The following is a 23,961-nucleotide window of genomic DNA, read 5'->3' on the forward strand; positions in this document are numbered from 1 at the left end:
TTTTGCAAATTAAATCTTGCAGGTGTTTAAATGAAAAAAAGTAGACAGGTTAATCACTAGATTAACAAGGCAATTGTTCACATTTCTTCTGCACTACTAGGTTCTATAGTGAGGTCTGAAACTGGGAATCTTCCCCAGGATATATTCAAGTTTAATAAACAGCCCAATAGTCTAAATAAAATGTAACTCCAAATACTATGATGATACATGCTGTGTATCCAGCGATATAGCTTTAAAGTAAAGGAAATGCTTATTATACAATATTCTCCCCATTGAATATTTGTTATTATTACCATGATTGTTATGAAGATCTTACTGATATCATCTGCAAATGTCGTTTCTGTCTATATAACCTTTTTATTTTTAGTTCATCTTTATCTCTTATCTACATTGATATTTTCCCACTATAGTCTGTGGAAGAATAGCAACGTTGTGATACTGAAGATGTATTTCCGTCTACTCTTATCTCAAGTTACAGAAAAATTAGAACAAAGAAGCAAAACTTTGGTGCTATTAGGAATTTGTGTCTATTACTAAAGTATCAGTGATACCACTATAAATTTGGTATCTGAACTTGAGGAAAGAAAACCTCCTTTACATTGCCTGTGTTAGTCGTTTGTCTTGAATTTTGATTTCTTGCTTGATTTGTAGACATCAGTTTAGACAACAGGATATTTCCCATGCAGAAGGAAAAAGATCAAACACAGGATATTTGGAAATGACTACTATTTGTGGTCTTGTTTGTTACTCTTGTTTTAAGTGGGATAATGGTTACAAGGCATCACTCCCTTAGGAAAGAATATTTTTAAGTGTCTGTTATTGTGCAAAGTAAAACTGGTATTAGTTGGACTAAACACTTCAGCATCTCTTACAAAACCACCAAGGAGTCTGCAACTTTCCAACTCCTAGGCAAAACACTAGGCTAGAAATGTTCTCAAGTTCTTCTCTACTTGTGGCCTCAAGAAGGGGCTGGGAAAAGAATGAGCTATTAGTTCCCTGAAAAGTCTGCAGTGCATCAAGTAATGAGATTGACATCCCATTGTTCGGCTGATGCCCACAGACTACAAAAGTATTTGTCTTACCCATTGTTTCAAACACTTTGGAGTCAGCAGTCGAGCCTGTTGGGGATAAGGATTCTATGAAATATGATTATGAATCAACACCATACACTTCCTAGAGCCAACATCCTGAAATGTGTAAGCTGGTAGTTGGGCTCCTTAAATGAATACAGCTGTGACTCACAGTTCTAGCAGAAGCATTCCGAAGAAAGCCTACATACTTACAGCAATTCAATTTACTCTTCAAATTGAATTTTAAGTTGGTTTAAAATGATAACCTACATGCCACAAAGGGTTAATTTGGCTTCCCTCCATCCCCCCTTACTTCACAGCATCAGGGTTTGGAAGAGAGGGATGTGACATTCTTAACCTATTCCATCAAACAAACACAGAGACCCCAGGAGAAAGAAGGTTTGAGAAGCAAATGAAATTTAAAGAGCCAATTTTCAGCGGGCTTTGATTCTGAGAGTTGGGCTATTTTTGTCCTTGTTTTTTAGCAGAAAATCAGTTCCTGCCTTTATACCCAAGCATTTGTGAAGAGGATGGCAGGGGAAGCACAGGCACAGCTGTCCAATTTACATTCACAAATGCAGGTGTTGCTCAGACACAAAACAGAGGTCAGCTGAATACTGCTCCTAATTAGTTACCTTTTCTACCAGGATTTTTCTTTGTAAAGTTATGCATGTAATTTGGGCTCAACTTAGAGACCATTTTTAGATCCCAGCATGCTATCTACCAAGAAGCGGGCTGCCATTATAAAGCATAATTTACAACATGGCTAATTTTACACGTTTTTTTTAGATTCTACAGTATACCTAAGGCAAAATTCTGTTCTGCATACACATTATTCACTCTGTTTTCCATCCACTTCTCAATATTTAAAAGTGTAGAATTTAGCCAGAAAATCTTTTATGTAGGAATGGGAGGAATTCTGCCCTCTAAGATTAAGCAGTCCACAATTTTAATAATGAGGACTAAAGACTTTGTTAAATGATACAAGAACAGAAGTAGCTATTTGCTATTGTCTTCAGTGAGGAACACCCTGGGGCTTAGTACAGCAGTTCTTAGAAATGGCAGGATGGAGACTGGTATCTAATACAATCCATTAGGAAACCCAAGCCCTAAATGAAATGACCACAAAATCCTATCAGTTAACAGAAATGCAGCAGCTGTACATGTTTATCGTAATACAATAGGATATTGTTGCAGAGATAACACTCTTGAAATTAAAAAAAAAAAGAATCTAGCAAGTGATGTGACCAGTTTATTTCTCTATCTGAAAAATGAGACCGTCTAGTGCGGCAGAGGTTTGGAATACATAAATAAGCATGAAGATTGCAGAGAAGACAGGTATTGTATGTACACTAATGGGCTGCTGGGGTCAGCCCTCAAAGTCACTGGCTAAACTTCAAGTCACTGCTGCTCCCAGGTTTCATAGGATATTCAAAGAACTACCCCAGTAACTACTTGCAGGAAGTGAAAAGTAATGGTCTTTCTCCCTTTGTTGATTTTACCTACTAAGTATTCCAAATACTCTTATCTTGGCTCCCAGTTATCCATTTTTCAAAACTGTATGCTATGGAAGTTTAAATTCAGTTTGACCTTAAACTTTATAAATATGTATATGTTGTATACATGATATGTATTATACATATATATTTTATGGACTGTTTTCTTCTCAAATTGAATCAGACGACTTTTATCAAAGGCTTAAAAAGTTGGAACACTGTGCAAAGTGCAACATGTATTACTAGGGTTGTGACAAATTTTATCTTGCTTGATTTTATTCACTACATGCAGTCCATCAACATTCAGACCCATAACCCTTTGGAATCATAGAAAGACAAAATCCCTGTTCTATAGCCATCTTCTGGGATGGAATGCAAAGTATTTTGTTGTGGTAAGTACGGCTTTGAAGATGAAAGCTCTGGGCCCACTCTTGTGATTGTTACCCCAGTGCTCAGCATTCAAAACGGGAGCCCCAGGGTCTCAGAGATCATTTTAATCCCCAAATATTAAAACAAAACGTGTCTCCCATGCGTTGCTCCAACCACCCTCCTCTAAAGCCTCACCAGCCCCTCCTGTGAGGCCCCTCCCAAGGGAAAGTGAACTGTTGACTGTCCCAAAAGAATTCCAATTTCCTTACTTGTCTCCCTGTTCCAGTGAAGATTATGAGACTAATTCTTAGAGACTGCTACTAAAATTCCACCTCGCTGAATTCTGCAGCCTAATTCTTTTGGCATTATGTTTTTTGGCCGAATGATGTGACCCAAATTTGAAGGAGATAATTTGCTGCAACAGTGCTTCTTGCAATGCAGTGAGCCCCAAATTAGCGTTTCAGGATTGCAAATATCAGACTTAAAAAAACAGTAACTGCTTCAAAGAAGGACAGATTTTGATACTGTATAATGGAAATGCTGAGCAAAATGTGGATGATTTTGTGAATTAAGGAAGATTTGCAGATCAGTGGAAAATCATCAAGAACTAGCAATTGACTTCAATTATTAGTGGCAAAATGCAGTAGCAGTTCTTAAAAGATTAGGAAATTAACTGAGTGTGTATGTTGATTGTAAAAACATCATGAATTCCATTTCCCATCAATGGTGGCTAATGCTATTCTAAAAGGACAGTTTCAGATCTGAGATGCCTTAAGACAAAACAAAAAAAGAAACCATGACCATGGCTGTTCCTGTGTTCACCCACCATGCTTCTCACAAACACTTTGCTGTATGAGCAGGGTTGGTTCATATATTCATCATTTCATCTTCTCTCAATATCAATCAATTTTAATGTAAGGTGTCAAGAAAAACTTGACTTTTTCCTGATTAGAATTTGTGGGTCGGATTTTGGAAAGAGCCAGAGCAACATTCGCCTTGCAAACAGGTATAAAGCTGAGCGGACTAAAAGCTTTCTGGCCATGCTTCTGCGGCTAGTTTCTCAGCCTTGATGGGGAATTTCTACCACTTCTCTTTCATAGACCCTCGTCTAGTACTCTGCGGCCAGAGAGACGCTGTCACTCAGGATGCCGGCTGCGACCACCGCGTCTTCATCAGATTCATTCACCCTCTCAGAATTCAAACACCAAGACAAGAGAAACTGAAGGACAGGTTACACATTAGAAGGGGGCTCCTTAATCCAGAAGGTTAAGTTATGACAGAGAAAGAGAACAGAGAAAACAGAAAGAGTCACAGTTCGGGGTGCGCAGTGATCTCGGCTAGAAGCTAAGAGGCGCATGCGCACGGGCGGTGAGGCCTGCACGGCCGCCTCTCTCTACGGTGCTCTTACCTTATTTCTCTTGAAGTAGGCTCGTCGGCAGGCGGCAAAGCACTTCTCGCTGCAGAAGCTTTTCACCTCACTTCCCATACTCAGGGAATAGCGCTTGATTCCCACTTTCTGGCACCAGGCACACATTATTTGTACATTTGACACATCATCTTCTATAATAAAAGTATAAGAAAAATGTTCATATCAGAAGCAAACATCCCTTCAAACTTAGACACACCCTGAACCTCACAGAATTACTTGAGGTCTGATCTTAATTTCAGTACCTCACCACTTTCTGACCTAGGAAATAGCCGGGTGGAAAGACTTAGTGCTTTTTTCTCTCTCGTTTTTCTTTTTTTTTTTTTAAGTTGGCTCCTATGTTTCCAAAAGACATCATTTATTTAAAAACCAAAGCATGACTGCAGAGCCATGAGGCGTCCCAAGACTTCTCATTCTGGTACAAATGCTTATTCTGCCTGGCTAAACCAGGCTCGGTCCTAATAAAGCTTGTAAAATGACTCCTTCCTTCAAAGGTACTGCTGACAGCCTACCAGATCCATATTGAGTGGGTTGCCCAGTGCTAAACTACAAAAGTGATGTCCCCATGTGAGCTGGGACAGTCAGGAGCCGGGCTCAATCTTTCTGTGTTCCCAAATACGGTTACATGAAAGGGGGTGTTGTTGACTCTTGCAATATAACGATTTCCGGGTGATAGGATCAGTCAGAGAAAGACAAGGTGTGAGTGGCCAGGTTCTCCAGAAGGAATGCAGTATCCCAGCTCACTCAGCAGTCTGCTATGATACAGCCTTCCCTCACGGTTATCCTTGGGGAGGCGCAGGACTGATTCAAATTCCCCTCCAGGTGATGTGGTTCATGGTCCTTGGATGGAGCAATGGTAATGGGGGAGTCAGCCATGAGGTGCCCAGATCATTCTCAGCCAGACTGGTGGTCCTAGGAGCTTCTGTAGCACCTGCTACCCGTGTCGTGGGAACACTTAGAATAATGTTAGGTGGTAGACAGATATTTTCAATATTTAAACTACTGTATTTCTTGTCCTTTGTAAGAGAAAAAAAAAAACAACAATTTTAACTAGCATAACAAGCCCAGAATATCACAAATATTATTGTTTAAGACAAACAAAGGATTTTAAAGTGAGTCAGTTAATAAAATATTGAATAAATCATAGTGCAGGTGGTAAGATGCTGTAACAAAATGTGATGGTGATATTCAAATGACTGGAGTCAGGGAAACACTGAGGTATTTACAAGGAAAATAGGAGATGATTTCTCAGTGGAAATCTAAGAAATATTTCCTTGCTACCTCCTAGGGGGCTCTCACTATATCTTACGTTTCCATGGTCGTCCCAATTGACTGTGTGTGTGTGTGTGTGTGACTTATTGCCACTATTAGCCATACCTCTTCAACCCAAACTCATGCTCCAGACATGGGTGGCAATCATAAAATCCCCAACAAGCTCTGGTATAGTGTTGTCTGATTTCCAAATAAAATCCCCCAAAGACTAATTGCTAAGCAAGGCCTGGTCCATGAGTTGTTGACATATTCATGGTTCATAGAGCCTGTCATGCAATCATTCCATTTCCAGGGGAAAAGATTTGGTTTGAGGCAGTATGGTCATCAGCCTGCAAAATTAGAAGCAAACTAATTTGTAGTGCAGAGATATGGCTTTTTTTCCCCCCAAGTGTCATCACTCAGAACTCTGTGTAGCATTTTGTTTACCTTAATGGAATAAGTATTGTCATTTTAATGATCATTTTTATTTCACAAATTACATGTTGTAATTGATTGTTAATTATCAAATAAGACGCTATAAAAAAAGAACCTTTGATGTTAATCAAGCATTTTTGATAAAATAACTTCCTTTAAATGGAGTCATAACATGAATTCAAATGTCATGCAATGACTAATAATGTATTCTATTCAAATGAAGATTTATTTACATTTTGTATGCTTACTAATATGGCACCTGTCTACAGACGTTTTACATGGTATGAAAAATTAACAAGACTCTATAATTTACCTTAGACTATGGTGGAGTTTTTAAAATTAGATTAGAAAGAGTATATGTAGAAAATAATCATCTATCATTACTAAACTAACTAGCACTAATAGTTTCTATTTTTTCAGTTAGCTACTTTAAAATCTTAAATTCCTGAAAAAAAGATGATACAGCAGAATTCTCACAAATGATCCGCTGGCAATAAGCTTGATTCTGGTGAAATCTGTAAGGAAAAAAAGATTTTACGGGGGAAATTATTTGGCCTCAAAGTTCAACGAGGAGACCCCACTTCCCCAGGATCCACTTTAGAACATGCATTAGGTTTCCCCTTGCGGTTTCTTCCTTTAAATAGTCGGATTTGGAGGGATGTGGGGGTAGTAAGTGTTTTAGTCCTAGATCTTTAACTATCATAGACTAAAAGCAAGAACACATAGGGTAAAGAGCAAAGCTATAAGAAGGCTGGGCAGCTGGTCTGCGTCCTGGCCTGACCTAAAGGAATGCCCAGGGCAAAAAGGCCACTCACAGGTCTGTCTCATACTTTACTCCATCATCACCACACAGTCCTACTTGTCTTTTTTAAAGGAGAGGCAAGGATAGTTTCTTACAATACAGCTAACAAATAAAAAGTATAATTTTAAAGCAGATTATTTTTATAAATAATTTGTACTACAAAGTTAACGATATGAGAAAATGAGACAAAAGAAATTGTGCACTTTTGTATCTGGCAGTTGGAAAACTCTTAGAATGGTACTTAGCATCTGTCTTGTTAAATAATTCAGCATATTCTCTTCCGTTTTTCATAAAATTGTGTTTCATAAAGGCAAACCCTTTGGAAAACTGCCATCAGATATCTCCTGTTTTGTCACCAAACTGTTATCAACAGCTAATGCTCCAAAGAAGAGTCAGATAAAGGTATTATTCCAAAAGTTCAAGAAAACATTTTCAGATATCTCAGATGTTCTAGTCTTTAAAAAAGTCATTTTTATTAATATATTTAAGAAATAAGAAAGAACTTGGGTTATTAAAATTGTCAGCTAAAACTTAGCTGAAAATTCTTACACCAGACATGAGATGGTACCCCATCTTAAACAGCATGTCTGTACCCCTAGAAAATGAGCTTTTCTTAAGTGCTTAAAGCTAAAATGCATACGTGCATGCTAAGTCGCTTCAGTCATGTTTGCCTCTTTGTGACCCTGTGGATTGCAGCCCACCAGACACCTCGGATCATGGGATTCTCCAGGCAAGAATACTGGAGTGGGTTGCCATGCCCTCCTCTAGGGGATCTTCCCGACCCAGGGATTGAACCCAGGTCTCCTGAGTCTCCTGCATTGGCAGGTGGTTTCTTCACCACTAGCATCACCTGGGAAACACTAAAGCCAAAAGAATTGGTTCATTTTAACAACCACATCTCTTTTTAAAAAATCTGAAACCCATGAATTGTGTGCATCCTTTACACTGGCAAAACAGAAGGCCCCAGCCCTTTAGTCTTTTGAACCTTATCTGCTTTAAAATTTTTTAATTTTAAAAATATTTCTTCAAACTAGGAAAACCTGATCTCTTACATCTAGGCTAAAATCTGGGCCATTAGAGACAAGATTACCTCAAAGAAAATTGAGAAAAGATTTTTCCTTATAGACATTATTAGCCTGTGCATTTTTCATAATGAACAATGCAGCAACAAATGCAAAATGCTTACAGCTTTAAATCACATTTCCATAGTGAATAGTTTATATAACATGATAAATTTTTCATATGATAATATCATATAAATATGCATCAGTCAAAATAGGCATGTTTCAATTAATCATGAAAAGTTTGTACCACCTCTTTAGGATTTAATTAAGCAAAATGTTTAGGGCATATTCTTTCCAATCTAATGTTCAAAGAGCTATAGAACATTATTCTACTTTACATCCCAGAAGGAGAAATCTAGAGTAATTACTCTGAGATAAAATCAAAATTGTATTTATTTATCACAAGGCAGAGAAGTATGAAGTCAAGCATTTCTGGAATGCCTTGCTGAAGTGGAAAAATTGCTTATCTGGGGACTTAAAAATAAGGATGGCCTTGGTCAATGCCATTCTAGAGGCATTTTAATTGGCTATGAACATGCATACTAGCTTACCTGACCAGAGTGCAAGCAAATCAGGAGGGACCCCACTTGATGGACCCCAAGTGATTCACCACCCTTTTGTAACTTTTATGGGAATCTAAGACTGAGAAAATAAGTCTAAAAGTATCTGCTGCTGTTTCTCTCTTCCAACAGTTCCTAGAATGCATATGTCCAGGTAATCATTTCAAGACTTGAATTATGTTTGAAACAAGCTAGAAGACAGCTTGAAGTGATTCCTGTGTGTTTTCCACATTATGAATGGAAAGCACAGGTAACATTCAAACTATTTGTTGGAGAAGTTACACTCAAGAACAGAATAAACACATGGCCTGGAAAGTGGGCAAGAAACTAAGATTAAAGTCTGCTTTCTTTGAAGTCCTTCTTGGAATAACTGAATTTCAAAAACCTTAAGGCAGTCTAATTTAAAAGTCTCTAGAGTCCTACAGAAGCTTCTGTACAATTCCTTGTGTTCTAGAAATAAACATAAGGGAGACCAAGAGAAAATCTGGATCACTGAACCAAAAGGAACATAATTATGGCTAGTAATTATTTCATATTTAATAGGTGCCAGGCACAGGGCAAAGTTCTTTAAATCCATCATTTAATCTTAACCACAGCTACCACCCCCAAGGCAGGTAGGTACCAACAGTATCCCCATTATGCAGATGTGGAAAGTGAGGTTTAGAAGCCAAGTAATTTGCTCCAAATCATACAGTCAGTACATACCAAAGCCAAGATGAAAACTGGGGCATCTGACTCCAGGGCCCAAGCTCTTGATTACTACACCTTAGAGACCACAGTCTTTCTAACTAGGTGAGATTATACACCATCCACACAGACATCCTTTCAAGAAAAAGACTAAAAGCTGTCACAGATTCTGCTACTTGCACAGCACACCGCTCCATAACACACTAATAGACAAAATGGAATCAGAAAGGTCAAAATGTCTTTGAGGAGACAGCTGAAGTGTTACTCAATCAATATTTGTTGGTCGATTTTTTTAAGAAACAAGTTAAAGGCCCACAGTGCAAGCCTATGCTTCTTTATGACTACGAGACCTGGATTCGCTGCAAACATTCTGTCTGCATCATCAAGGGCCACTTGAACATTAAATGATGAGACAGAACCAATACACCTGGGTCTCAGGAAGCAGTCATTCTACTCACAGGCAAGCAATACTCTTCCCAGCTTTTTCTTTAGTAAGGAGGGGGACCAGGAGCAGGACATGGATAAGACTGACTTTCCGTGTGGGTGAGGTAGGAAACCACTTCTACATGTGTAACTTTTTAGATTCCAACAAGAATAACTTAGCTTCAAAAATTATCCTCACCTACTCACAGAAATCCAATTCTACCATTATGGAGTAATTTCCTGGGCTAAATATTTCTTATATTCCATTAAAACACAAATTCCCTGAAAGCAATAAGGCTTAATACATATTTGTCTATAATGATTTATGCTTTAAAATGAGTGATTCTTTCGGAAGAACAAGTTTTCACAGAGAATGGAGAGATGGGCTAAGAACAGAGCTCCATGAGAAAAAGGAGGGCAGAGATGGGAGAAGCTAAGGGCACAAGAAGCCTCTGCTCACTGTTTAGCCCTGGGCATATAGGTAGAGCCAGCTGAGGACCAACAAGTGAAGGCAGAGTGGCCAAAAGCCTACTGTATGATCATACTGTAGCATAATGTTGAATATTTTCAGAATGACTGTTAGATGTGAATTTAAAGCACAGTAGAAGCTGAAGGAGGTGGGGAGAATGGCGTATAGCTAGAGATCTCCAGAAAAGAAAACCAACAGGCAGATCCACTTATTACAGCTCAAGGGGGTGACTGTCTTTAAGCAAATGGGGTAACAGATACCTACTCCTTTGCAAACTTAAGTAGCTATTATTTGAAAGACAGTATGATAAAGTGTGGAGAGAGGGAGACAGAGATCACAGGTCAAAGTACTAACACTGCCCCTTCCAGGTGTGTGACGTGGGCAAGTCACTCAAGGAATAGTAATGCCCACCTTAACTCTAGCTGGTGCTGCTGCTGCTGCTAAGTCGCTTCAGTCATGTCCAACCCTGTGCGACCCCATAGACGGCAGCCCACCAGGCTCCCCTGTCCCTGGGATTCTCCAGGCTAGAACACTGGAGTGGGTTGCATTTCCTTCTCCAATGCAGGAAAGTGAAAAGCAAACACGAAGTCGCTCAGTCGTGTCCAACTCTTAGCGACCCCGTGGACTGCAGCCTACCAGGCTCCTCCGTCCATGGGATTTTCCAGGCAAGAGTACTGGAGTGGGGTGCCATTGCCTTCTCCGTAAAATTACTGGCAATTAGAGCCATAAGCTGGAGAATCCCATGGGCAGAGGAGCCTGGCAGGCTACAGTCTATGCAGTTGCAGAGAGTCGGACACGACTGAGCAACTAAGCACAGCACAGCATGAGGCATTAGAAAAGGGGAGGTGACGGCTGCATGCAGTCTGGGAGGCCCAATGAGTAGGTACCAGCCCCTTCAATCACATCCCTCCCACCCAGTGGATAGCTATATATAGACCCAGTATCTCTGAATACAAAGAACAACCCAGTAATAGGTTAAATTTCATTAACTCAGACTATTTAAGAATAAAGCCATTAGATTTAATAAAAGCTTCACTTACACTTATTCTTTTTAAAAAGTACTTAAATTAATAGTTGACAAGGTGTTGCCAAATATATCACTGTACTGCCAGATATTCTGTAATTAATAGATGGGAATTATTTGTAATTATTACATCAACTATCTATACATGGGTGGATCTTTCTACGCACTTGAGAAGTTTGCTCTTTTAAAAAGTATATAGTAACAACTGAAAATGTCTGCCACCTTGGTAACTGAACTACCAAAAATTGCCAAAGAATAGAGTCTGAATTAATAAAATTTTATTGCACTTAATTCTCATTAAAAAGAGAGATGCAATTATATGATAGTGGTTCCATACAATTATGATTTTTTTATAGTACCTAAAATAATCCCCATTTTTCTTTTGGAAGTAGAATTATCTGAAGTGTCTTCAAGATTTAAAATAGTTCACATCCCTCCAAATACAGCAGTTGTTGTCTAGTCACTAAGTAGTGTCCAACTCTTTTGCAACCCTATGATCTTGTAGACTGCCAGGCTCCTCTGTTCATGGGATTCCCAGGCAGGAATACTTGGAATTGAACCCATGTCTCCTGCACTGGCAGACAGTTTCTTTACCACTGAGCCACCTGGGAAGCCCAAATAGAGTAGTACTTAACTCCAAAATAAAATCTAAATTGTTATACATAAACTAAAATTTGGTTCCAGTATATAAAAAGAAGGGCTTTTCTGGTGTGGGAGGGCTTTTCTGGACTGGTGTGGTACAGTCTATAGGGTCGCGAAGAGTTGGACACAACTGAAGCAACTTAGCATGCACACATATAAAAGGAATGAGCATATTATACAAATTATATAATATGTATACAAAGCATTATATACATATTACACAGAATGACAGGAAAATGATGGAATCATGGAAGCATATATGATAACATACATAAAGAGCCAGCCAGTGGGAAATTGCCGTATGACTCGGAACTCAGACTGGGGCTTTGTAATAACCTAGAGGGTTAGGAACAGGTGGGAGGTAGGAGGGAGATTCAAGAGGGAGGGGACACATGTACACCTATGGTTAATTCATGTTGATGTATGACAGAAATCAAACCAATATTGTAAAGCATTCAAGTGATTAAAAATAAATAAATATTAAAAAGAATTACACGAAAGGTTTTTAAGCTTGCTAAAATACGTACAAAGTACAAAAAGTTAAAAACTAATAAAATTAATTTTAAATTTTCTAATGGAACTTTTCTAGCTAATTTAAAATTATATATATATATATATATATATATATATATATATATATATATATATATGGGGCATATGACACATATACACACACATATTTGTCAAAGATATGGCTCCAGAATGAATTAAACACTTACATCCAGGTGCAGGTCCCTGCACTAGGTTACTGGTCAAGAATGCTGAGTTGAACAGGATATGACCCTGCAGAAACCAAGAAGTCTCTGCCTCACAGTCTAAAACAGGAGAATGTGGGAAGAGAGGGTTCCGAAGCCTGTTAAAGCCCAGAGAACACAGCTTGTGAGTTGGGTCTTGAAGGGGAAGAAAGTTCAAGAGAAGGAGGCACAGGACAGAGGACCAGCAGGAGCCAGGGAAAGGCAGACATGCTCAAGCACTGGGGGAAGCCCTGCGGTCCCCCAGTTACCCCAACTATATGAAGAGAAAAGTCAGAGATGAGACTGGGACTGCTGGGGCCTGCATGAAGGGTCCCTTAAATATCATCTTGCTCTGGGGTGGAAGGTGCTCCTCCTCATTCCACAGGTAATAAAGAGCTCCCAAATGTTTTTTAAAGGAGGTGACAGGATCAGAGATGTGCTGAGAAATGACTCAGCCGCGAGGATCAGAATTCAGAAAGGCTGGGAGGATCAGAATTCAGAAAGGCTGGGAGGATCAGAATTCAGAAAGGCTGGACTCTCATTCCACATCTTAGAAATAGGCAACAGGAGAGCAGGTACCATGACTCGTTCACCTTTGTGTGTTCAGTAACTAGTACATATCAATACTTAGAGTATGTTGAATGAAGGCATAAAAGCATGGATGGACAGATGGATGGATGGATGGATGTAGAGGAAAGGAGATGAAGTTCTGAACCTATATACTAACAGTAGAAAGGAAAAGGAAAGGAAAGACTTAAGGCTGAGACTTTAACAATCACGAAAATGTAGGAATGCAACTCACATTCAGAGAATTCATCTCCCTGTGTCTCTAATCAGAGCATGTCAGAGGAAAGTCCAAAGAGTTCTTTGTGAAAACTGACTCTGTAGTCAAATTCAAAGTGAATTTGCTTTACTTCCAGCGTCCCTTCCTTACTCATTTCCCCAACACTTGAAGAAAGAAAGTATTAACAGGAGAGAGATCCCATAAAGTGCCAAAGTAGTCATTCCCTCTTGCATACCACGCTGAACTTGAATTCTTTAACAAGACACTACTGAGCACAGCGTGCCTGCAGCAGCTTAACATTAGCTTAAATACTTTCACTGATTAGCCAGTGAAGGGACATCTTCCAAGTCTCTCCGAAAACCTTACCTCCACTCCTCAGTACTCACTGTAGAAAGTCTATCTTTCCTATGAACTCACCCTGAGAAGGGGGAGTAAGAAAGTAAGAGGGTAGAACTTAAGAGGTAAAAAAAAACACAACCCAGAATTCTCGATACAACATTTTCTAAAATACACCCCCACAGAACACTAATACCATGGGATACTTAAAGCGGTGTCATTTAAAACAAAAAAACTTCCATGGTCAAATATGTATGGGAAGCATTGGGCCAAACAAAGCTAAACAACAAGCTCTTTCCTATAAGACTCCTGGGTTCCACCAATGTGTCATTAGGAATCTTCAAGAGGGAGATAAGAGTGCGATGAATTTCACCAATGTGACCCCGGACAGGTGTTTTCAGAGAGAATCCACAAGACTGGACTTCCAAGGACGTCTCCCTGAGATGCTCTGCAGTACTTCCCTGTATTAGTGCTAAAGCATGAGCACTTCTGTGTGGGTCATTAATTATCAGGAAGGTTTCTTCTCTTCTGCGCAGAATTTGGATCCTCCATTGCCAGGAGGACAAGGCCAGCAGCCACACGGCCAGTGCTAGGTGTGCTGACTGACATCCACTAGTCCTCAATAAACACCACCAGTCTGAACAAAGACACCCACAGTCCACTAAGTCCTGTGGTGTCTGCTACATGCATCATATAGAGAGAAGGTGACCCTTTCTACTGTAAAGTTCTACAGAGAAAATGGGAGACATCCATAATAAGGCAATGGGAGAATAACCCTGCTCCTAATAGACTGAATAATTCAGGTTCACTGGGTGGTTGCCATGGACAAGAAACTCGATGAAAATCTTGTCCCCCATCCCCGAGTCCTGGATTTGGCCCTTTGTCCAACCTCAGGTGCTCTGGGGCTATTCTGCTGCAGTGATGGGTTTGCTCTTCTCTGGACCTCTCTCTCTTCTACATGGCTCAAGTCCAGACACCAAGTCTCAGCATCTAGCCAACAGACACCCATAATTAGGGACAAGAGGTCAAGGTCAAAAGTGTGCACCAGCACATTGATCACTTCCGGAAAAGCAATGCCAAGCCCCTGCTCTACACAGAGGGGTATCATCTCCAAAGAAAGACAAATAGCAGCATATTAGGACTAAAGGGTCAATCTGCTTTATATAGGACTTCAGAATAAGAAAAGTATTCCCACTACCCACTATTTATCTGAAAGGCTCATTTCTCCTTCTGAAATCTGGCTGCCCCATAAATTATACTTAATGGGCCTCAGAGTGGTTGACAAATCTGCCCAGAGGGGGAACCTTCATTGTAGACAAAGGATTCATTTATTTACTCAACTTTGTGTCAGACAATCTACTACGGTCTGAAAATACACTGGATCCCAGTCCTCAAGGAGCTTCCCATGGCTGCCCCTAGCATAAAACGCCAACAAGCAGAAGAAAAGGACTGTGTGAAAAGCCAGCCTGCTTATCCCCAGGGCTCTCTGTCACCACCCAGGGGTCACAGGAGTCAGGCATTCTTGGTGACCACAGAGGGGGTATAGGCAGCCTCAGTGTGATTGACCAGCAAGCCGTGTGCCACCTCTCAGCATTCCAGGGGGTTCAGCCAGGCAGAGTTCCTGCTGCAGCTACCATCCTAGGAGAGAGGAACTGACAGCCTAGAGATCAGGGGTCAGAGGGACACGTGGGGAGAGCGAAGCCTTTGCATCACACACTGCTGTCATCTCCTCAGCCCCTCCCCTTCCCTCCACGACCTGAACTGCAAGTTCAGCAGACTGAAGAGTGGGAAGCACCTTCACTGAACTAAATTTGTTGAAAGAACCAAGATGAACCTGCTGGAACACTGTCAAAAAGATAATTTACTTCCCTCTTCACCTTCCGATCTTTGAAATATTCGTTTAGATTTCTTGAATGAGAATAAAGAGTGATTGCGGGGCTCTCTGAAGGGGCCCCATGCCAACCCCTCTTTGGAAACATGAAGAGCCATCACGTGCCAAAACAGCCCAGCAATGGGAAAGGTAGAGGGTCACACCCACTGCAACGCTGCAGAGTCCTCTCTTCTCTGCATATTCCTGCTGGGCCATATCATCTACGCACTCCTGTGACTCTCACTACCATCCAGAAGATGAAGATTTCCAAATCAATACAGTTACCACTCAGTTTATATCCAACTGCCTCCCAGCGTCTTAACCTGCCACGTCCAAAGCTACATACACACCCCTCCCATTACCTGCCCCTTCAACCTTCCCATAACTGTTTCCCATCTCAGTTCCTGGCCATCCATGCAGTTACCTGCTAGCAGAAATCTGGTTATCTTTCCTGCCCCTTCCCTCCCTTTCACCTCCTATATTCTGATTAATTATCAGGTCCTCCTAAATATTTTTTATAATATATCTATTCATTTATTCAGTTACTATTTACGCAGTCTAATTACATACCAGGCAATGTCCTAGGCTATACGACACCCATCACCATGGAGTTTAGTGCTGTCCATTCCAAGGAAGCCACCAACACCTCTCACCCATACTACAGGTGGCTTCCCACTTCACTCTCATCTAGCTCATTCCCTCCACTGTGGAAATGAGGAATTCTTCTGAGGCAAATCTGATGAACTGCTTTCACCTGCCCCAAACCCTTCAGTGGCATCCACTGCCCTCAAGAAGTCAAACTGTCCCATGGCTCCCATGCTCAGGACAGCCTCTCAGCTTGTCCACTCTCTGGGCTGTGCCTCCTTTTGTTTTCCTTGAGGTGCTCTCTCCTCTGAGCCCTTCCACGTGCTGCTTCCTCCCTCAAGCACAACCTCAAAATCCTTGGTTGATTCGTATCTTATCTTAAATCTCCTCCTATGGAAGCTCTTCCTGCCCCCAAACCTGATCAGATACCAAAGCACTCTGGACTCGATCCATCATCAGACCTGATTGAGTTCTGTTTTTTTTTTGTTTTTTTTTTTTAATGTCTGTCCTTTCCAGAAAACCGTGAGCCAGTTAAGACAGAGACCATATCTGTCTTGTCCACTAGAAGGAAATGTCTGACTTTGGGCATCAGCATAAGGAGAAGAAAAAGCAGAATCCTTACTAGACGCACTTTGTGTAGTTGGATGTCCAGAGTGGGGGCAGGAGGTGGGAGAGGAAACCAAGAGCACACTCTTTGCTAATCACTCAGAACAAAGTTGCCTTAGAAGGAAACACCAATGAAAATCCCCCAAACAGAATGCAATCATTATTTCCACTCTCCTTGGCCAACTCCATAAACTAAGTCTTCTCAGTTTAACAGAAACTTTCAGAAGTCAGCATTGAGAATGTCCCTAGAATAACAAGAGTTAACCAACTTAACCTTCACTCCTCTCTCTTAACCAAACTTTATTTATACCTTCAAATGATTAATTTCAAACACTCCAGTCAGGTCTTAGTTAATTCCAGAAATACACCCACCCTCTACAAGCAAGGGCAAGGACAGCTGACATTTCCTCTTATTTCCTGTTAGCATCTTCGCACCTTGGCGACCTGGGGCAGGGTGTTCCAAAATCCAAGCTTGGTCATACCCCTCAAAAGAGTTTATAGAATGCCAAGAAAAGTTCCAGGCTGCCTCAGGAATCACAGAGATGAGTGATTTAGAATCCATGTTTAGATAGTGTCCTTAATTCTGCCATGCAAGCAATTCGGTGACCTTGGTAAGCTCATTTAGCCTCTCTAGCCTCATTTTTCTCATCTGTAAAAGAGGAAATTTACATAGATGATCTCCTAGGTTCCTTCTAACTAAAAATCTAGGATTCAAAATTTCTCAAAACAACAAGATCCATTTAAAGGAGTGCAGCCAGGGAATAATCTTTTTCCTTTCATTTTCTTTCTTGAAGCCCTCATTTAATTTCCTCCTTTTTTCTTCTTTATGACCACCACTGTTTTGCCTTGCCCTTAAAGAAGAGGCTTAGAAAATTCTTTGGCTGATGGGACAATTTTTAAAGTGGACCTTTCTAAATTCTCTAATATTTGCGCCACCACAAATCTGGTACCCTCTTTTTAATCCTTTATTATATTTTCATGCTTCACTTTAAAGAGATGAACATGAATAAAATTCTGACTTTTTATATTATTTTTCATCAATTTCTGATCTTTCAGTGTGAACCTTCACACACACAGTATTTTATCCTGACTCTTCCCACAAAACAAAATCTGAGACAAAGATTTGCATGCGTGTGGTTTACTGGGCATGTGATTCCAGGAAGAAGTAGGGGACAAGGGAAATGAACCTGGGGAGGACGGAAGAGCCAAAGTAACAATGTAATACTAAGTTGGCCACTATTAACAGAGACTGGTATTCAGTCATAAAGAACGTTCTTTGGAGTGTGAAATAAATTTCATAACTCTTTGAAGTGAAAAAGTGAAAATGTTAGTTGCTAAGTTGCATCAGACTCTGCGACCCCATGGACTGTAGCCCACTTGGCTCCTCTGTCCATGGAATTCTCCAGGCAAGAATACTGGAGTGGGTTGTCATTCCCTCCTCCAGGGGGTCTTCCCAACTCAGGGACTAAACCCAGATGTCCCGCATTGCAGGCAGATTCTTTACCATCTGAGCCACCAGGGAACCAGGGTGGCAAAAGGAGAAAGAATTTACTCATCACATGTCATGTCCCATTGACCTAGTGTGTCAAGCCCTCTATATTTCTGGTTTGCACTTGTGGATGTGCTGCCAAAATGACTTACATGAAGCCCATGCTGCCACATCGGGGAAGTCCCAGGGCAAGAAACTGGAAACATATGCCAGAAGCATGAGGAAGGCCCTTTCAGAATGCACATGTCTAAGGTGTCAAAGCCGCGCAGGAGTCACTGTGGGGCCAACAGGAGCTGGAGCGGTACCCAAGAGGTGTCCCAGACACAGAGCTGCCGTCACTACAGGGCCTGGCTTCCTACGCGTGTGTGCGACTGCCGTGTGCCTTGTAGGGTATTTAGCTGCTTCCCTGGCCTCTACTTACCGGGAGCCGGCACACGAGATCCCACCCATGACAAGGTCATGAGCAGAAGACCTGACAAGCAAGGCAGATCAGGACTTCAGGGATTGCGAAAAGCTGCCCCGGCGCTCACCTTAAAGATGATATCTGTCTTTCTGATGCTTGCTATGTTAGACTACTCCCTAATTTCTGTGACACAGGTGGAAGGCCTTCCCCGATCTCTTTCCAAACAGAATCAACCTAGAACTTAGTCAATATGTCTGCCGGACGGTGGTATCCTGTAAGATTATCCAGGATGAAGGGAGTGGTTCAATTTAGACCCCTTTGCTGGCATTTTATTTTGTTTGGCAAATGCGTTTATGCCCTCGGTACTAATATGCATGACTGCTCATAATGCCTTAATCATAAAACAGCATTTATCACATAAAGGCCCTAATAGGCACAGAGCCCTTCCGGGGGTGAGAAAGCCCTATTAGAGAACACAAAAATATTATTCTGTGGCAGCCCTGGTTATAGTTAAAGATTTAGAAAAATAAGAGTTTAGAATTGTTAATTTTAATTAATAATTAGTTAATTATTAATAATTTAATTGTTAATTTTAACCAGGAATGCTAAACAGAGGCTGCCTCACCGGAGCTGCAGAGTCTTTGTGTGGTAAACCTTTTAGATAAATTTAACTGATAACTTCTGCAAAAGGACTGACCTTTGTGTTCATTAAACAATAGATTACAGAAAACAGCTTTGCATTCACCTAGGTCATAAAATGTCAATAGGCCCCATGGCCAGAAGATAATGTACAAGACTCTCACAAAGAAGTATACAGAAAACACCCTGGTTTCATGAAGGATAAGCTGATATAATATTAAACTATCTTCCCCTTAAAAATGTACTAACTTAGAATACAAAAGCTACGGTAAAAAATAAAGATTGGCCAGACTCTGCTGCACACCCCCAGTCTGGTCTCTCTCTGTCTCTCTCTCCCTCTTTCTCTCGCTGACGCCGTTCATCCTGAGGGTACCCCTGGATCCTGCCAAGGCTGGACCCTGGCATCTACTCACACCAGTACCGTTCCCTCTGCCAGCTGTGACAACAAAAAAGATCTCCATATATTGCCTGATGTCCTCCTGGGGTGGGGGGTGGGGGTGTGCACAAATTTACCCCCTGATAAGAACCACTGCTCTAGAGTAATGTGTATCCTACTTTCTTGTCGCTCATTCAGTGACCCTTCATTTCTCTCTACTTTACACCATATCAAAAGCAGCTCTCAAGTAGATCACTTTCAGAGATATTTATGTCTCATGCCTGTAACTTAATTTTTAGGCTTCACCATGATATAATTCATGTAAACAGATGATAATTCCTTAATAATAAGGAATGATGAGATTTTAAATACTCAATTTGAGAAAGCTATGGACAGACTAGACAAAGGATAAAAATGTTAAAGCTACATTCTAGGGCTTAGCTGAAGAAATCAAGAGAGGCGGGAGTTAATTTTTTTTTTTTTTTAATCTAGGTCTCTAAGTCAAAGACTCAAGATCTTTTGAGACAAGGATTTTTCAATCTGAATTTTGTACAGGTCATATACACACAGTTTCACACTTAACTTCAAGGCCCACACTCATCCACATAGGCCCATCCAAGGAATCCCTAGGAAACAATCTTAACTACTGTTGCTGAGCATTCAAACTGTTTCCAGTTTTTAGCTATTATGAATAAATGCTACTCTAAAGGTTCTTTCAAATGCTTTTGGCTCAATATATATACACTGTGGTGCTGGAAAAGACTCTAGAGAGTCCGGTGGACTGCAAGGAGATCAAACCAGTCAATCCTCCAGGAAATTAACCCTGAATATTCATTGGAAAGACTGATGCTGAAGCTGAAGGTCCAATACTTTGGCCACCTGATGCAAAGAGCCAATTCATTGGAAAAGACCCTGATGCTGGGAAACATTGAAGGCAAAAGGAAAAGAGGGCGACAGAGGATGAGATGGTTAGAAAGCATCACTGACTTAACAGACACGAATTTGAGCAAACTCCATGAGATAGTAGAGGACAGAGGAGCCTGGCATGCTGTAGTCCAAGGGGTCGCAAAGAGTTGGACATAACTGAGCAACTGGACAATATATATATATATCGATATACACACACGTTTATGTTGAGTACATATCTAGGATGGAATTACTGGATAATGGGATATGTGTATGTTCAGCATTGGCTTTCCCAGGTGGCTCAGTGATAAAGAATCTGCCTGCCAATTCAGAAGCCACAGGAGATGCAGGTTGGATCCCTGGGTTAGGAAGAACCCCTGAAGGAGGAAAATGGCAACACCCACTCCAGTATTCTTGCCTGGAAAATCCCATGGACAGGGGAGTCTGGCGGGCTATACAGTTCATGGGGTTACAAAGACTCAGACACAACTTGGCGACTGAGCACAGACACACATGTTCGGCATTAACAGATGCTGGCAATCAGCTTTCAAGAATGGTTATACTGGTTTATACTCCCACCAGCAATGTATGAGCATTCCAGTTGCTGTGTTCTCTAACACTGGGTATTGTCAATTTTTTTCATTTTTGCTATTCTAGTGTTTGTATACTGGTATCTCACTGGGATTTTAAATTTTATTTTCCTAATGACTAATGAGACTGAACAACTCTTACTATGTTTATAGGCCACTTGGATATTTTCTTTAATGAAGTGCCTGTTTATATTTTTTGCTCATTTTGCTATTGGGATGTTTTCTTTTCTATTTCCAGGGGTTCTTTACGTATTGTGAATGAGTCTCTTGTGCAACATGTATTACAAACACCATTTCCCACTTTGATTTGCCACTTCATTTTTTCAAAAGATATCTTTTAATCAACAGAAATTCTTAACTTGAACAGAGTCTATTTACTCAATCTTTTTCTTTATGGTTAATGCCCACAGTATATAGTTTAAGAAGTACTGGGCTACTAAATATCACAAATATATTCTCTGAGGTTTTCTTCTACAAGCTGTAATGTTCTACTTGTCACATCTAGATTTACGATCCATCTAGAACTGATTTTTGTGAATGGTGTGAGGAGAGTCAACATACATTTTTTTATCATGAGGACTTTTATTGAGAAGAATATTCTTTCCTCACTGCTTTACAGTCATTTTTGTTCTTACAGACTGAATGTTTGTGTCCTTCCAAAATTCATGTTGAAGCTCTAACTCCCAAGGTGATGCTGTTGGGAGATGGTGTGTTTTGAGAGTTAAGTAGGGTTAGAAGAGGTCATGAGGGTAGAACCCTGGTCTGATGGGACTATTGCCCTCATAAGAAGAGACACACGAGAGCTTGCTATCTCTTTCTGCCAAGTGAGGACACAGGGAAAAGGAACCACCTGCAACTCACAGAGAGAGTTCTTATCAGATGTTAACCCTGATGACTTTGCTCTGGACTTCCATTCTTCAGAACTGTGAGAAAATTAATGCTGCTTATTTAAGCAACGTAGCCTACGGTATTTTATTATGGAAACCCAAGCTGACTAATACATCTGTCATAAATAATCAATCTAGATTATTTTTCTGGATTCTATTGCCATGGCTTATATGTATATCTTTATATCATTATCTCCTTGTCTTTTAAAAAAATTCAATAGAAATCATTTATTATTATTCATGGTTTCTGTGGATTAGGTATTTGAGAGTGATTTGGAGCAATTCTGACTCAGGATTGCTCATGAGATTACAATCAAATGTCTTTGGGGGGCTACAGTCACCTGAAGACTTGACTTAGACAGGGGGATCCACTTCTAAGGTGGTTCAGACACAAGGTTGGCAAATCAGTGCTGGTTATTGGTAGGAGGCCTCAGTTCCAGCCTATATGGGTCCTTCTCACAGGACTGCTTAAGTTTCTTCATGCTCCCCACAGAGTGAATAATGTCAGAGAATTATGCAGAAACTGCAATAACCTTTTATGATACCCTTAGAAGCTGGTCACACAGACTATGCCTGATTCAACGTAGAAAGACACCACCAGGAGACTATGATAATTGGGGGTCATTTTGGAAGCTGGCTACCATAATTTCATAAAGTTCAAATATAGGGAAAGAGAAGCTATATTACTTAGGGAGATATACTAAGTTGTTTCAACTATAGAAGAAAGGAAAGCAATGATTACCATGAAAGTAGTTACCCTATGGAGGAAAGAAGGTTTAAGTACACAAGAATCACTATTTGTAAAAGAATGCATATATGTTTTATGCACTTTTCCAAAATTTATATATTTCATAATTGCAAGGAAAGGTTCCGTAAAACATTAAACCAAAAGAGAATTGACATGAAACAGAAAGTGCTCTTTCCTCTTTTATATCTCAATTGTAGATCAATAAATCCTAAAGGATAATTTTAAATATGATCAAAAGAAGAATAACAACAGCAACAATTAACATGAATAATATTAATTAATTAATAATTATTCTAATCTTATAATAAATATTGAGATCTGACAGTAGAAGTCTTCTAATTTTGCTTTTATTCTTCAAGATAGTTTTGGTTACTCTCACCCCTTTGCATCTCCATGTATATTTTAGAAATAGAATTTCCACATTTTATGATGAAATTTTTATCAGAATTGAATTAAATATATCAATCAATTTAGGAAGTATCTGCCTTTTTAGAATATTTAGTCTTCACTTTTTAAACATGGTGTGTCCCTTCACTGATTTAGGTTTTCTTTGTGTTTATAGTTTTTGTGTGGCAATTCTGCACACATTTCGTTAGGTTCTTCCCCCCTTGGTATTTGATGGTTTGATGCTATTTTAAATGGTATTGTTAAGGTTTTGTGTGTGGGTGTGTGTATGTGGCTGAAATACAGAGACATAATGGATTTGGGGGTACTGATTTGTTTAGCACTAATCATTCATTATAATAGTTTACCTATTCACTGTTGAGGGAGACAGGTTCTAAACAAAATAGCATTTCTACCTTTAAAATCTTAGATTGTTTGCTTCTTTTTCTTGCGTTCTTCCATTGTCTATGAATTCTAGTACAAAATTAAATAGAAATGGTGATAGTGGTTATCTTTATCTGATTCCGGACTTCAAGAGGAAAGCTTTCAATATTTCATCATTAAGTATGATATTAGCAGCAGATTTTTGTGGATATTGCTTGTCACTTTATGGAAGTTCCATTCTATTCCTACTTTTATAAGAGTTTTTATTATTGTGTCAAATTTTTATCAAATTTTAAATTTCTGCAATTTTTGAGAATATTCCATGAGCTTTATTTTGTTATGTCAATTAGTTAATTATATTAACTAATTTTTACAATTCAAATCAATCTTGCATTTCTAGAAAAAAAGACACATTATCCTACTGTTTATATCACTGACTTTGATTTGCTATAATTTTCTTCAGGATTTTTGAATCATTGTTCATGATAAACAATTTTTCCATGTTAATGTAAACTAATTACA

The 23,961-nt window shown here is 39.9% G+C and overlaps 1 protein-coding gene across 2 annotated transcripts in view; it reads right to left on the reverse strand.

Moving 5' to 3' along the window:
* Positions 1 to 23,961, reverse strand: part of SOBP (sine oculis binding protein homolog) — a 168,238-nt gene that overhangs the window by 116,683 nt on the left and 27,594 nt on the right. For both annotated transcript variants that reach the window (XM_065911415.1, XM_065911414.1), the window contains exon 4: positions 4,344 to 4,495. In XM_065911415.1, coding sequence (XP_065767487.1) covers positions 4,344 to 4,495 — 152 coding nt within the window. The remainder of the gene's footprint in view (positions 1 to 4,343; positions 4,496 to 23,961) is intronic.

The sequence above is a fragment of the Muntiacus reevesi genome, chromosome 19, assembly GCF_963930625.1.
Source record: "Muntiacus reevesi chromosome 19, mMunRee1.1, whole genome shotgun sequence".
NCBI lineage: Eukaryota > Metazoa > Chordata > Mammalia > Artiodactyla > Cervidae > Muntiacus > Muntiacus reevesi.